Below are 17,315 nucleotides of genomic sequence, written 5' to 3' on the forward strand. Positions count from 1 at the left end.
GCAAAGTTTGAACCTACAATGTGCAGTTATTATCACATGAGAACAACATGTAATTTAAATGTAATTTAAGAGATATGAGCACGTCCTCTAGTTTTTTCCTCAGACAAGGTTTAGCTGACATCATGTGGTGAATTAGTCTTACTACAGGCACCTCTCTATTAGTGCTTTAGCTCCTTTCAATAGTCATGGATGCATAAATAAGAAATATACACTCACCTAAAGGATTATTAGGAACACCATACTAATACTGTGTTTGACCCCCTTTCGCCTTCAGAACTGCCTTAATTCTACGTGGCATTGATTCAACAAGGTGCTGAAAGCATTCTTTAGAAATGTTGGCCCATATTGATAGGCTAGCATCTTGCAGTTGATGGAGATTTGTGGGATGCACATCCAGGGCACGAAGCTCCCGTTCCACCACATCCCAAAGATGCTCTATTGGGTTGAGATCTGGTGACTGTGGGGGCCAGTTTAGTACAGTGAACTCATTGTCATGTTCAAGAAACCAATTTGAAATGATTCGACCTTTGTGACATGGTGCATTATCCTGCTGGAAGTAGCCATCAGAGGATGGGTACATGGTGGTCATAAAGGGATGGACATGGTCAGAAACAATGCTCAGGTAGGCCGTGGCATTTAAACGATGCCCAATTGGCACTAAGGGGCCTAAAGTGTGCCAAGAAAACATCCCCCACACCATTACACCACCACCACCAGCCTGCACAGTGGTAACAAGGCATGATGGATCCATGTTCTCATTCTGTTTACGCCAAATTCTGACTCTACCATCTGAATGTCTCAACAGAAATCGAGACTCATCAGACCAGGCAACATTTTTCCAGTCTTCAACTGTCCAATTTTGGTGAGCTTGTGCAAATTGTAGCCTCTTTTTCCTATTTGTAGTGGAGATGAGTGGTACCCGGTGGGGGCTTCTGCTGTTGTAGCCCATCCGCCTCAAGGTTGTACGTGTTGTGGCTTCACAAATGCTTTGCTGCATACCTCAGTTGTAACGAGTGGTTATTTCAGTCAAAGTTGCTCTTCTATCAGCTTGAATCAGTCGGCCCATTCTCCTCTGACCTCTAGCATCAACAAGGCATTTTCGCCCACAGGACTGCCGCATACTGGATGTTTTTCCCTTTTCACACCATTCTTTGTAAACCCTAGAAATGGTTGTGCGTGAAAATCCCAGTAACTGAGCAGATTGTGAAATACTCAGACCGACCCGTCTGGCACCAACAACCATGCCATGCTCAAAATTGCTTGAATCACCTTTCTTTCCCAGTCAGACATTCAGTTTGGAGTTCAGGAGATTGTCTTGACCAGGACCACACCCCTAAATGCATTGAAGCAACTGCCATGTGATTGGTTGGTTAGATAATTGCATTAATGAGAAATTGAACAGGTGTTCCTAATAATCCTTTAGGTGAGTGTACATCCCAACTCTATTGTGTTTGGCCTGATTAAAAATAACTGGCCAGGTTCATATTTAACAGTGATTTACTAGTAAATGTTAATGCTTCATATAACATAATTAATCTGTTAAGTACAGTTTACAAATATTGTAGAGTATAATATCTGTGGGGTCATATTACCGTTTCAAATCTTGATTCTGTTGCATGTTAACACTATGTTAAATGAGTAGACACACACTCCCGCTATTTATGTTAGAATAAAGGCACCCATCTTTAATGAAGAAACTGTTCCAATAAGACTGTAAAGTGTCTTCATTGAAAATGTAACATGCAACCTTATAGTTAAGGTTAAATAGGCACTAATGTTATGTCTGCTTTTGAAGTGATTATGAATCTCAGCATTTTATATCTAACTAATACAAAGACTAACTCAAGCAGTGTTTTGTCAATAATTTCACTGTATATTGTATTACATTCATGTATTACATAGTCCTATTTATACTGAACAAAAATATAAACACAACCTGTGTTGGTCCCATGTTTCATGAGCTGAGATTAAAGATTCCAGAGGTTTTCCATATGCACAAAAAATGTATTTCTCTCCCATTTCGTGCACAAATTTGTTTACATCCCTGTAAGTGAGCATTTCTCCTTTGCCAAGATAATCCATCTGACAGATATGGCACATCAAGAAGCTGAACGATACAAGGCAATTCTAAAATGTGGAGTTTTGTCACAACATAATGCCACAGATGTCTCAAGTTTTGAGTGAGCGTCCAATTGACATCATGACTTTAGGAATGCCCACCAGAGCTGTTTCCAGAAAATCTGTACACAATTCCAGGACACTGAAAATGTCCCAGTTCTTCCATGGCCTGCATACTTACCAGACATTTCACCCATGAGCATGTTTGGGATGTATGACACGTCCAAGTTCCCACCCATATCCAGCTTCCCACAGCAGCTGAAGAGGAATGATTTCACAGGCCACAACCAGCAGGCTGATCAACTCTATGCGAAGGAGATGTGTTGCGTTGCATTGGGCAAATGGTGGTCACACCAGACACTGACTGTTTTCTGATCCACGCCCCTACATTTTCTTAAGCCATCTGTGACCAACAAATGTATATCTGTATTCCCAGTCATGTGAATTCCACAGATTAGGGGCTAATTAATTTATTTCAGTTAACCGATTCCATTATATGAACCTGAGCTCAGTAAAATCTTTGAAATTGATGCATGTTGCATTTTTGTTCAATGTTGGATACATTTAGTTTGCAATTAAACAATTATAGTAATATATTAATGGACATAAAATGATATGTTCAAAATAAAGTTCAATGTCTTTACTGAAACTCCAAGTAAATAAAGTTAAGCAACCTTAACTAAGTCTTATCAGAGCTTTTATTCTATTTCTGTTAGGAAGGAATATTGTATCTGTACCTAATAATACTTTAACCTGATCATAACACTTCTTACTCAGCATGACCCCCACATTTGAATGTCTATTTGTACAAAATATATCCCCATGTTTTTCATATTTCACCATCGCCATCAATCTAGACTGATCCACTGCTGGATGAAGGCCTCCCCAAGATGTCTCCACTTGCTTCCATCTACAGTTCTGATGTCACCTCATCTTCCCATCCTCTTTGTGGTTGTCTTCTGGGTCTTTTTTCATCTCTAGGGGTCCGTGCAATAGCTTCCTTTGTCCATCTTTGATCTGTTATTATTGCAATCTGTCTGGCCCATTGCAATTTTAACATTTTCACTCTTTCAGTTATATCATATATTTTGGCTTGTTATTGGATCCATTCATTTATTTTTCTATCTCTTCTTGTTATTCCAAGCATACATCCATGCACCTTAGTGTCGTCCGTAGTTTCTGTATCACTTTTTGCTTTAAGTGACCAGGTTTCCAGCCATAAGTGAGCATTTTCTCATGGACATGAGCCACAAACATAAATAAACAGCAACAATTTGTTTTTTAAAACTACTTACTTATTAGTTTATTCTACGAAGTGGGTTGGGCCCTTTTTCCTAACTAGAGGAATGGAGACTTGTCCAGACCTACTTGGAAGAAGAGATGAAGTATGCAGCTGCATTTGGGGAGCAGTTTATATATATGACAATGTACTCATCTTTTTTTTTTTTTTACTACATTAAGCTAGTTCTGAGAATCATTCCTTTTTTTTTTTTATTATATACAGTGCTTTTTGTTTTGTTCTCCAGTTCTGTGTTTTTACGGCAGTAGAAAGAAATACGCTCACGTTCGGGCTGCGCAGATGTCCGCAGTTCTGCACATCCACCAATGCGATCGATGCAATCCTGCAGATATGCGGACATCTGCGCAGCACAAGCGCGCCCTACACAGCCCAGTGTTTGGACGCACAGCGGCGCTGCGGTGCCGGCGGACTCGACAGGCTCCGGTCCCCACGCGTGAGTGCCGGCCTCCCGGTGTGCCGTGATTTGCGGCGCGGCGGACGCGGTGGAGGGGGCTGTGCTGATCGGCAGCTCGGTGCGGTGGAGGCTGGACTGAGGGGGTGTGATTTCCGCAGCTCGTTCTCGCGAGGGGAGCTCCGCTGCCCATTTCTGTCGCTTTTCTTTTCGGAGAAGCGGGCTGGTGGCTCTCGGGGGGTTCTTGCTCGATCTATGGTCTCTGCCTGCAGCTCATCCGAAGGGGCAGAAAGTGCGGGGAGATGCGCCGATACAAATGTGGAAACGGTGCAGCAACATCCCAACGGGAAGGAAACATGTAACCGAGCACTGGGGACGGCACCTGCGATCGGAGACACGGGATTACTTTTGTCATTTGTTTTGATTCATTTTTTCTGTTATTAGTATTGTGGGATTATTTGTGCTTTCCTTTGAGCTGGAGAGTCAGACCACAGATCGGCAAAATGAGCGAAGAAATATCAGATGTTCCCAAAGAGCTGCTCGGTAAGATACATGGGTTCATCCTAGTGGCAACATTTGTGCATGGGAACAAATCCATATGAATGAATAGAGAACGAGAGGGCTATTTTAAACACAATAATAATGATAATCATGAATACTGATAACATTATATGAGGCTAATTTAGCAATCGCCGCAAGTGAAGTTGAATTGTGGCCGTTTTGCGTGGTGTACACATGCACATCCATTGATTCGTATTCAACTTTCATGATTGACTTTTTGAGCTGTTAAATTCAGTGGGTGACTTGGTGCTGGACTGCAATACAGAGGAATACAGTCCTGTCCGAAATCACGATCTCGATCTACGTGATGTATCTCGATACCTAAACGAAACCTGTCGCTGTTGACACTGTTATGTGATTGAATAAACAAACACATGAGTAATAGTCGTATCCTTGGACAATTTGATAGATGCTTACAATATTAATCACCATTAGGAACTGGATAGTGAGATCAGGTCTTGACTCCTGCTTTCCCGTTGGGTATGGCTGCTTATCCCAGGCTTTTTATTCATTTGTGTAGGGAGCTTCCATCTATGACTGTAGCTTTAAACAAACACATGACTATATAGTAAAAGGATCCTCATGGATTTTCATAGCAAAGCCTAGGATCTACACTATCCATCAGTTGGCATGATTGTAGATCTGATGACATGGGCAGAGAGAAGTCAGTTGGATCTCACGGATATTTGTGGTCTCCTCCGAGTGCTTCCCCTGGACTCAGGGGACAACAACACATCGGATTGGACGCATGGTCGTTTATAGAGCAGTGCAAAAACCACAATCCGGGGAGTGGATGTTTTTCTGATGCCCCCAGCCAACTAAATCATCTTAATCGGAGCGGATAGGGACACCTAGGATGCAAGAGGAGGGGCAGTGATTGCTCAAAAGTGCTTAATAATGTAGTATGGCTGCCGTGGTGCATGACATAATACCAAATTCCTGGAGGTGCACCACCCAGGGGTCAACAGGTTGTCAGTGTACCTATCTGCCAACAACATCATTCCTTATTTTCAGTCTGAGATGCTGAGAATGGAGCACATCTAGGGAAGAAGTCCAGGTGTTTGAAGGTGTTCTTGTGGAAGTGATTGTACAATTATGCTGCAGTTGCCAATCTATAGCACATGGAGCCAAACCTTTGATGTGTCTAGGTAGACCTGCACATGTCTACCTGACAATTAATGTATTGTTTTCAAAATCATATATTAAGTTATCATGAAAGCCCTAATCTTGATCAGCTCCAACTCAGGGGGGGCTAACTTCAGTACTGCACCTACCGACATGCTATCCAACAAGCAGTACTTGCTAACTGTCGGAAATGAAAGATATCGGTTTGTTCTGTGCAAAGTTTGTGATGTAGACTGCCTCACACATTGTCCACTTCTTCTCAGTTCATAATGGGCAACACATGCCGTATTAGTGCTTGCCTGAGCATTTCAGAGGGGAGTTCCTGGTCTTTCTATGGAAAAAGGCCATGTGACTACTTGAGAAGGCTGATTGCATGGAAATGTTACTTGGTTTTGCTGTTGGCACATCATCATCAGCATAGTGATAAAGATGAATACTTTTGGATGCCTTTAAAATACAGAATTAGCATATAGTACTACCTAACTTTTGAATACTCTGTGTTGTAAAAGATGTAAACACTGCAGGGCTTAACAATAGAAAAGGGAACTCTTTGTATTTAGCTTTGGATTGTATGTACAATGAGGATACTGGTTGCCCCCCACACTGCTAAAGTTAAACAAAAAGCAATTAAGAGCACAATGTTGTGGATGGTAAATTGGGAAAAGAAGAGCATCTGCATTGTTTCCCATGTTGGACACAGCTGAAACTGTTGCAAGCAGAAATGGCCATTGTTCTCTGCGAGCCAAAAGGATAGCTGCACTGCTGTCACCTGGATTGTGGGAGAACTAATCTGTGTTAACAACTTCCCGATTGTATCTGTGCATGGCCTCTGTATACGGCCATGGTGATGGGACTATGGACTTACTAATTAAAATAAAATCTTTGTGTGTGTGTGTTGTGCTCATTGTATTCAAATGCTAATGTCAGATATTGTCCCTATAAGGATTGTGCGTGGAGTGGGTTTTCACAGTAAACCGCTAATATCGCGAAGCCGAAAAGTGTCAATGTGTCGCATGCATACCTGCTGTGCTGAGGGTTATTCTTATGGGTTTGACTATCTGGAGTCGTGCTAATGCAAAAGAGAAAACCCTATTCAAACTCGAATTCGGAGACCATGCAGCTGTGTTAGTCATCTGTCAGGAAGTGTAAAAACGGCCGCTGTTCGGGGCACTTGTGCTGGAGTGGTTTAACAGACAAAACGCTGGAAGGTATACAGTGAAGCCATATGCAGAACAAGACATAGCCAGTCCAGCAGGTGAGGCAGGACAATACAGAATGTGTCAATGGCGAGCTATTGTAGGACTAAGTGTGGCAGTTTGAAGCAGGACATAAATTATAGAATTTATTTTGCATGCCTTGATTAGCCAGGTAGTCCTCGGCAGAAAAGCCCTTAGACTGCCTTTATCAAATACAACGGCATGTAAAACCACTGATTAACTGACAGTTAGGCCTTGAAATTTGAGTATTTTCATATTTTAGCCAATTCAAAATACCTTAAAAATCCATTACAGTGGAATTTTTATATATATTGTGATGCAAAGTTGACACAGTCTACTACATTTACACAGACATTAGTGACAATACTGCATCTGAGCACTTGATGTTTTTTTTTGTACCCTGTCTCCATTGTTTTTTCTGTGGGACACTTTGCTTAATAATGCTCATGCAATGGCCCAGCACGTAGTGTACGTGCTCACAGAAACAAACTGCACCCTATCCGTGATGTCATCCACTAGTCTTTGTATGTGATGGTTGTGCCAAGTGTTGCCAGAGAACCATTCTGAAAAGTCAACAAAATATATTAATCGGTGCTGCCATGAGTCAGGCTCCTATGATCCGCTTTGGAAAAGAACCAGAATTAAGCATTATATTGGAAAAAAAAACTAACACATTGGAGTGGAGCCACATTTTAGGCGAACCTTTTCAAAAGTAACAAGGTCTAATTCTAAAACAGGCTTTGGAGTTTGGACAAATGTGTGTGAGACAACAAAAGCTTCATTAATAAAGACTTGCAGCCAGTCCAGACTGAAAATAACTTCTGAGAAATGATTGGATTTTGTAATATCTGAAGAACAACGCTGAATAGTATGAAACAGTCAATTCCAAGAGTTCCTGGTATTCTACAGGAACCAGTAAGGGACCGCTTTTTCATTGCATTTAGTGGCAGAGACTCCTGCATATCTAGTTCCCAGGAGAACTAAATATATTGTCATCACTGGGCTGTTGAACGACACAAAATAAACTTTGGTTTTCCCTCTTTCGTGAACTTAACCTCAAAATTCATTCTTCGATTTCAAATTCAATGCCTAAAACACTTTTGTCTTTCTTTAGTTCCATAGCCAGTCCTTCGGCAAAGAGCGTAAAACTCACAAGAACCCCTTGTGACCCACAGGTCTTATGACAGTGCTGTACTGTTTGTCTTGAAACCAGCTGTTTGTAATAGTTAGGAAGTGGTTTCAAATGGTTCTTAAATGTTTGTTTTTCTCATGCACAATTTCATGCATTAATGGAATACCAATGAATACCCTGTCATTTCCAATGGTTATGAAAAAGTAACATGCAGAGTATTGGATTTTACAAGCAATTACTAAGTGTATTCATTCACATTAGAAGGATGTGTCCTATGCATTAGTAAAGTAATTGGTAATTTGCATCTCATAAGCTCTGGCATTCCCTTACAAGTAGGGTGCCCATATGAGTCAATTATACCCTTGACACATTGGAGACAGGACTGGGTCTCCAATTCTCCCTTAAACTGAAATACATTAACATCAAATTGATTACACTTTGGGCAAGATGCATATTGATGCCTTATTGCAGTGTGCAGTGATTAAGGTTCACTGATTATCTATTGTACTTTTCCTGCCTCTGATTAGACTGAGTGAACACCTGATTGATGTTTCTGATTTGATTTGGATGACCAATTGATCTATTGATTTATCTTCCAGAATTTAATAAGTAGTAATTTACAATTCATCTTCTGATCACAGCAGCATGTGTGAACCTTAGATCAGTGGAGGAAATATAAAACCGCTAATTGTTTGTCAAGCACGTAATTGGGCATCAACATTCATCTTCGTAAAGGTGTAAACGTTTATGTCTTCATTGCTGTCAGTTTAATGAATAATGCAAATATCTATCTTGTCTCAAAATGTTCTAGTGATTCTGGAGCAATATGGTGACCCTGTTCATGAAGTAAAACAATATATAATTTGGAATTTATACTGACATACACTGCCAGTATTTTAAGATATGCATTTTTCAGGATTTTAATTCTGTTGTTTCAGTGCAATTACAATGTTTTGCACTACATCTTTCAGATGAGGCCAATATGTGTGTATAGAAATGGTTAACTTGTAATTTAATACTGTTAATGTGAACTTGTGTGTGATAGTTTAAGTGTAAGAATACATTGTTACGCAACATGGAATTTGCATATATGTATAAAAGTGGCTCTTTGTAATAAGCAGAGCAAATGACAGTCAAGGGTCAATCTTGAAATGCTATCATTACCCAGACATTTGCATATTACACACAGGAAGAGCAGGATGCTGTGTGAAAGACATGCCAGCTCATGGCTTTTTGACTCACCCATCTTTTCTTTGTCTTCCAGAGAGTGTAAAGGATGTTGTTGGCAGGAAGATAAAAATTACAGTGAGGAAGAAAGTAAAACTAGAAATCAAAGCGGACAAGTTGGAAAATAAAGTCCTGGTAAGTAATTTAGTTTTCTTTAATGCTGACATTGTTTGCTGGAAAACAAGCTTGCCTGGTCGAATGTTGTCTTTGCAGAAATGCTTTAATTGTGTTTAACCCTGCTGTGGTACCATGGGGTCTCTGTGACCCCACCCCAATGGTACTGTCAATGTAACTTTTTTCATGGTACCAGAGCAGGGTTAAAGAAAGGAGGCCTCAACCCAGGTCCCCTGCTTTTTTTTCTCTCCCCCAGATGAGCGGCCATTTTTTTTTTTTTTTTTTAAGGTTTTATTGATTTTAGAATTAAGGAAATCAATTCTCTTTCTAAGCTGTCGGGTTGTTTGGAATGGATGTCAGTTATGTGAGTTTGTCCTTTGTGTTTTTAATGCGAGACAGGCAGCTTAAGTATGCATTCTGCGTTCCTTTTGAGCTTCAAAAGTTGCCTGAGAATTTGAAATGTCACTTGAAATTAGGGCTTTAACAGGACGTCTCAAATGAATCCTATAGGAGAATGACTTTTTTCTTTAATATAAATGTGCCTCATTGGATAGTCATGAGGTTATGGCAAAATGGGCTGTGTCACGGAGGAATTTAATCTCAAGCTTTCAAATGTTTTGAACGCGGTGCTTAAAACCAATTTTTGAAATGAGCGTTTTCTTATCTAAACTAAATCCCACATAATTCTTGGTACTCAAGGCACAGAAAGGATGTGTTTTAGTACTTAATTATACACAACAGACGATTAAAGGCTAAAACCATGTAATTTGCAGTGTTTCATAAGATTAGTTGCTCACAGTGATCAGAACAGAGACAATGTTTGCAGGAGCGGCTGAGACTAAACTGAGTAATTTGCTTTCACCTTGGGATGCGTGGACTGTGTGACTTCTATCCATCTCCTCCCAAATGATTACAAGGGTAACTGTGCTGTTAGTATCTATTTTTATTCAAATATCATTTTGTTATGGCTGTCTTTGGGCTGCCTTGAGCCTTTTCTGCCAACCTTCAATAATATACTTTTTATATTTAGGGCAATAGTATGCAGAAAGCCACTGGGGCCAAAACACATTTTGATGCTCTTAAAGGATGAATCATGTAGTGTCTGAAAAAACGCAAAATGGAGAGGCAAGAAAATGCTTCAATATTTCACTCCAGGTGATAAACAATTTGTGTTCGATGAGATTTCTGGTCAGTGTGGTGTCTTGTTTGAATTTCCGCTCCAAGCTTTAATAACGTGCCGGATGCATACTGCGAACAATAACAAATGTTCAAGCATCTGTGTCTTTCTGTGGGTAGGCACGCTGCAAGCTGAATGTGAATGTGGAGTAGCAGCAGCTGGTACCACCTTGAACCTGTGTAATATTTGGCAGTGACTCTGGAAAAAAAAAAAAAACTCTCTGGAGAGAAACAGTTGTTTTTCTTCATCTATGTTCTAATTTGTTCTAAATCATACATCACTGTAACTACACAAGGCTTCATGACAAAATAAAGGGCATTTTAAGGGACTGGCATGTTCTGTCCCTCTGAAATGTCGTATACTTCTGAAAAGAGAATGAACAAGCATTGTGTAATTACAATATACAGTGGCAGTACAATGCAACCAGACTTCCCCTCTTTGGTTAGTCTAAGCTGTTGTGTGGGGATGGCCATAATATTCAGTATGATAATATAACACTGTACATATCGGTGGAATTTTATCTCTCCAATCTCTCTATTCATTTATTTGTAATTAAAAACATTGCAATGAAGGAAGATCCGAAAATGGTGCCAGACTGATTTGCTAGCTTTGCACTTCTCCTTGTACGTTTGTATTGGGTTGATTGGGGCTCTCCTTCCATTGCCAGATGAGATGGACAGACAAAAGAGCCCTTTTCCCCAGTGTACGCCTGTTGAATTCCCTTTTCATGTTGCAACAGCTTCGGTGGCAGAGGTTAACAATTAAATGCACATATACAAATGAACATTAATGTAAATGTAACAAATTGTCAGTTTTTATTGTAAAGCAGTTCAAAGACTGCGGTGCTCTATATGATTCATATAGGTATGAAAACTGATTTAATTGTCAGCCATGCATAATAATATATATTTTTTTTACAATGTTTTACAATGCCACTGACTTTTTTTACAATGCCACTTGCATGCATGTATTACATAACTATATTTGTTTGCCATATGCTTATACCTACTATTTCTCTCGGCAGAGGTTATCCTCTCTTTCTGTGAAGGGGGTTTTCTATATTAGTTTGACAAGCATCTTCAGGTCTCCTGGTGTGAAGGTCACTTTGTGTCTCTTGTGCAGGAACGCCAGAATGTTGTGGATGGCTTGTTGTGAAAAGTCTGAAAAAAAGAAGCAGAACAAAAAAAAAAAAAAAACATTGAAACTGCCAAGTGCAAAAAGCATGTCCATCTTGGTTGCTTCTCTACAATGTGACCTCAAGAAAATTCGTGCCACTCTATAAATGGCTGTCTTTGTGAATGATTATAGCCCAGGAGAGCTATATACAGGGTTATGAAAATAAGTAATAAAATCTGTATTCATTTCTCATTCTTAGATTTTCAGAATAATTGCTGTAGTAATCTGTATTTTTAAATGAACCGATCTTTTACTGAATTTTACACTTAGGCCATGCACCAACATCTGCCATGCATCAGATTTTGCAAGGAATGCCTTTTCAGACATTGATGGATTAAGAACAAGCTCTACAGATAGCACGGGTACAAGACCTGTTCAGTTAGTAGTGCTCAAATCAGTGCATAGCATCTTCCATTTGTTCAACCTATCAATGCAATGTATAACTAAATGTGCTTTGTTATTAAAACTACAACAGAAGTAAAAATAATAATAATAATAATAATAATAATAATAATAATAATAATAATAATAATAATAATAATCTGATAATTTTTCAAATTTTTAACCGAGGCACAACAAGGTTGCATGTAAGAGCTACAGGCTTTACTATTTTTACAGGGTATTGTGAATATACTAAAGTTGAAACAATTTTTGGCTTATTTTAACTTAATCAGGTTATTCAGGTTGAAAAATAAGGTTTAAATAAATCTGTTTTGTTATGTCACTAAGTACAATACATTTGCTATTCTATATATATTTTTAAAATACAATATCTGTTAATATATTCCCTTGAATAAACTGAAAAATTAGGCATTTTACTCACAAAAAAAAAAAACCTGGGTCAAAGATAATATATGTGCAGTAAAGTTATGTGACTATATACTTCTATGACTATGTAAGTCTGATGGAAACTTAATTGATTTGTATTTACAATTTCATAAGTGAATTACTTCTAGTATCAGAACGTATGAAGAATGTATTAATTGAGGTTGTTGGAAAAGAAAAAGAAAATCGCTTCAATCCGTGTTTTTTGGAAAGGTTTTCCTCTTCTTCATTCATTTTACACTCATACCTGTATGAAGAGTATTTCTGTCGCTTTCCCATGTATCCATTAGAACATCAGGAGCCTGAAACAGACACTGTTGCAGTAACCTTTACTCAAACTGTGTTGGGCTGTCCACTCTGGGTTAATAGAAGGCCGCAGTGTTCTGCCAGAGATATTAAACTGACAGATTAGTACATGAGCTCTTTCATTCGTAGAGCCCACTGCGAGTTACCACTGCATATAAAATATATACCGCCAAGAGATGCGTTCTAAGACTCCTCATCTGTAACAATTACAGCCAAATTCCTTTTAACATGTTGGGTTGCAGTAATGTCTCTTTCTGTTTCTATTGCTTTTAATTAAATTATTTTTTTTCTGAAGATCCATGATTGTTTACATTTAGAAACGTTTTACACCGAACAATATATATAATTATAAATTTTATTTGGTTTGTAACACCTGGTCTGTGGAATATCAGGAGACATAGCAGTCATATTCATCTGAGTATATTAGTGGGAATTCCCCCCACTTCCTTTGGGAAAGATTTACACTTCAGCAGCACTGTAATAATATAAATCATGAAGTAAAAAAAACAAACAAAACATGCAGAGCTGCTTTCAAAGACTTAAGTTCCCACTTGTCTAATGTTATTTTAGGTAGGATAGTCCCAGCCCACTGTTAAATAATAAATGTTTAATGAAATCGCAACTTCCTTTACTCCAAATGATATATCAATGTTTGGCAACCTTGATTCAACCTGTATTTAACTTACTACCACGCCTACCGATTACAGGGAGCATGTTTATTCCTTTTAATGCAAACAGAATATTGCTAGCTTTACCTCAATCCAATTCTGCTGAGCCTCTCCAATCCATGGCTGTACTGTGGCCAGATCACGAAATGCCCACTCACGCTATCACTGCACACTGTTGTTTGCAACGGTAGTGTTTAGAATACCAATCTCAGAAGGCAAGTTGGCTGCCATAGTGGTCATTAAAGCAAATGACAGTTAAATACATACAAATTCTAGTAGCTTTCTGTTACAACTGCTATTGTGCTTACTGTCGGTGGCTAGAATGCTTACAATATGGCGATTGTAATACAGTGCAAATACTAAAGGTCTGTTGATTTTTAAATTTAAGCATACATGCTTATTGTGTTTGTATCATAATGTACATATTTAAACGGAACACTTGCTTGTAATTGTGCATTTGTCTTTAGTAATGTTTTGATGTTGTTCATGTGGGTTGAGGCCTTCAGACCCAAACATCAGTGTACAGATGTATGTGTTTTAATGTCCTTGTTAGGGTTATTCTCACGGATAAATCTTTTTACAATCTGTTTCCAAGTAAGCACCCTTCAGAAAATGTACTCAAGATTAAGTCAATTCTGAAACTCGAGCATATCCATAACAGCAATTGAATTTCTCGCAATCGTTGCCTTTAACATAGGGACTCAACAGTTTAAAAACAAAAAGCCTCAGAGAGTATGAACACTCCCTAAAAAACTAGTTTGACTTTGCAAGAATGTGCCCAGGAATTTAAGCCCTCAGGTTAGGTAAAAGTGCTAACAATGCCAAAGGCAGCAGATATTTCTTTGTCACCCTTCGCTTTTTATCTTTCCTGGTGATGGAATCTCAACACAGTGATCTATCCACAATAAAAACATTCAATCTGATAGCACACGTGAGTCTAGTGTGGAAAATATTTTCTTTTGGTTTTATATCACCAAATTGAAATTCTAACATGTATTTATAGTCATTAAAATGTAGAATGTGGGGAAGCAATAAAAAAGAGCAAATGCTAGGGTATGTATGTATGGAATATCCTGAACTGGCACAATGACCTTGCATTTACATGTCAATAAAATACCTAAGCAGTAATACGGCCCTCAGCCTTGTAAAGAAGAGAAAAAAACAACAAACCCTGTAGGCTCTCAAAGGAATGCAGTTCTGCTGGGCCCCCGATTCTATCATGGCACTGTCATTTGTTTACTTCTTTTAATAGCATTTTCTCTTGCATACAGGCAAACAAGTGCTGTTTTTTTGTCTCCAAATGGAATTTCATCCTCTTGAAATCTGAAAGTGCTTGAGTAAATCTCCGCCAACAGACCAGATAGCAGTGTGACTCTGCTGTGGTGCCAGTCGGGACTTGGGGATTACTGCTCGTATTGTAATGGCACACTTGTACTTTGCTTGGTTTTTTTTCGCAAAGCTTTCCTTGGAAGCGGAAAAATGATCTCATGCCATCTTCTATATTGTGAAAAGAATTAAAAACTAAGAGCAGCTTAGCAAAGACTAGCTTCTTTCATCTCGTCTCTTCCCATCTCTTCTTGTCTCGTCTCATCTCGTCTCTCACTCATTATCTCTCTCTTTCTGTCTCTCTTTCACTATCTCTCTGCTTCTGTCTCTCACTCTCTATCTCTTTGGCAGTTTGCACCACCATTATACCTTAAATATATTCTATTTATAATGCATATCGTATTCTGTATGCATTAGCTTTATGTGAGATTAAATCTTTTACTCTTTTACTATTAATTTGAAATAATTCCCTTCAAAGTCCCAGTAAAATATAGGCGTAAAACACTGTTTTCTATTTGCACTGAATATCTAATAGCTAAACTTTTATTTATCACATGGGTGAATCTTTCCTTTCAAATGTTTCATTATATAGAGCAGTATACAGAGCAATAATGTTACCTTTCCTTGTGCTGCGCAAGATTCTCCATTTACGATGATTTATTCATCTTATCCCTATGCTGATTTATATAATGCAATTAAAATAATTACATTACATTAAGGCTGAACAGAGCTTCCTGTGTTGATTTTTTTTTTCTCCATCGATTGAATCACTACTGTTTTGGCCAGAATATACTGTTGCAAAACGTAAAGCTAAAATACTATCCTACTTCCTCCTACCTGCAAGCTTGGACTTTAATCATCTTGGCATCTTCTCAGACACATGCTATCTAATCATCCCTCCCACTAACACGTCAACTCTGAGTTTTACACAAGCAGCCTGGTGGCTAAATTATGAACATGATAATTGTCTTGTATTATAAGGAAGAGTGATTACTCTGCTGTACATTTGCTTTCCTACATTCTCTAATTCAATCGCAGTTTATCACCTTTGCAGTCCATGTGCTCCAAACTGTCTCCCCGAGCACATGCATGCGGGTGACGGTCTTCCTTTCCTGTTGTTGTCCGGCTCTCCAGCATTTCCGCTTGATGAACGACGAGTGCATCAATTTCAAGACCTGGCACTTTTCTTTCTCAAGTTATTTAGGCTGAGTCTGCCTTTGTGTTTGCTGAGAAATGAACCTTTCAACCCCAAAGTTATCTCATGTACCTCATGGTCCTCTATGACATTGACAAATTGAATAATATTCTTCCTTTTACTATTTCCAGTTGATGCCCCATCAGAAAAGAAAAGGAAATCTCAAACCTTCATGTTACCTCTAACCTATTGTAATCAATATATGGCAACTGGTTATTTGTATTCTTATAGTTTCCTATTAAACAATGCAAACCTTGTTTTATAGTGCAATTGCTTACAAAGGGTAGTACAATTTGCAGAATCAATTGCCCTAAAACGATTGCTGAACATGTACATGTTGTATTTAATTTTGAGTAGATTTTTCACTTTTTGGCTCCCAGTGTAAATTATTACTATTATTATTATTATTATTACTACTAGTAGTATTTTCATAATCTAGCATTCGTTCCTCCCTTAGGTTTATAGATTAAATGGTTGAATGTATTTGCAGTGCGCTTTCGGGCAAAATTCCATGTGCAAGTATTCTCCTGCAGACTCTGTCTCTGCCAGTCCTGACATGCCACAGCCCGACTGTATCTCCCGCTCCCCGGGGTCTGAATGCTGTCTCTACAAATCACATACAGGCTGGGCTCTGCAGCCCTACTTTGCCATTCGGAAAGCCTTGCAGAGAGATTCTGGACAACATTTATGTGCCTGAGAGCTGTTCCACTCAGCTCGCTCAGTGGGGAGGTTTCTTAAAAGATTAATGCACTGGCATGCACACTTTGAGAGAAGTACAAAGCTGTGACCTAAGTAAATGAAAATAACCCAGTTCTGAAGGTAAGTTTAAAAAGGAACATTCTTGTCTATATTGATAATGGATGTGTATGCTATTTTTAAAGACTTAAAAGTTAAATGAAACCTTTATAATTGGATGCTGGCTGACACTAATTTGGTGTCTGTAAAATGGTATTATTGATAAATCCTGATTGTAGTAAAGTCATAGTATGAACACTATTATAAAACATATGGCAAGTACTGGGCGTGGAGGGGGGGGTGGGGAGTACACTGCATTAATGGTCTTTGAGAAATATAGAGTGGCCCCCCTGAGATTTGTATATGCAAAGCATTTTAATACAGTCTTCAAAGAGTTTTTTTTTTTTCTCGTTACTTATAAATGCCCTCCTTCTAATGACAGCGGAAAGTTTTCTTCCACACATGAAAGTTATTGGAAAAATCATGGAATTATAATGGAAACAACACCACCAGAGAATCTGTAGGAGTTTTATGAACAGCCAGTGAAATGGGAGATGTTTTGCAAGGATTCCCTGTTTTTTTGTTTCACAAGTGACCTTTCAGAATCTAACGATGCATTTACAAAGGGGTTAGTTTGATGAAGCACATATATTTGAATAATAATAGGTATACCTTGTCCTGTTTATGTTCACTCCTCTCTATGTGGGCGAGTCCACTGAGCA

General features: G+C 38.7%; 1 protein-coding gene across 2 annotated transcripts in view; it reads left to right on the forward strand.

Annotated features, from left to right (window-relative positions):
- The first annotated feature begins 3,910 nt into the window (after positions 1–3,910).
- Positions 3,911–17,315, forward strand: part of carmil1 (capping protein regulator and myosin 1 linker 1) — a 103,635-nt gene continuing 90,230 nt past the window's right edge. For both annotated transcript variants that reach the window (XM_066691513.1, XM_066691514.1), the window contains exons 1-2: positions 3,911–4,352; positions 9,109–9,206. In XM_066691513.1, the coding sequence (XP_066547610.1) occupies positions 4,313–4,352; positions 9,109–9,206 (138 nt within the window). In that variant the 5' untranslated portion in view covers positions 3,911–4,312. The remainder of the gene's footprint in view (positions 4,353–9,108; positions 9,207–17,315) is intronic.

This window comes from Amia ocellicauda, chromosome 18, assembly GCF_036373705.1.
Source record: "Amia ocellicauda isolate fAmiCal2 chromosome 18, fAmiCal2.hap1, whole genome shotgun sequence".
NCBI classification, from domain to species: domain Eukaryota; kingdom Metazoa; phylum Chordata; class Actinopteri; order Amiiformes; family Amiidae; genus Amia; species Amia ocellicauda.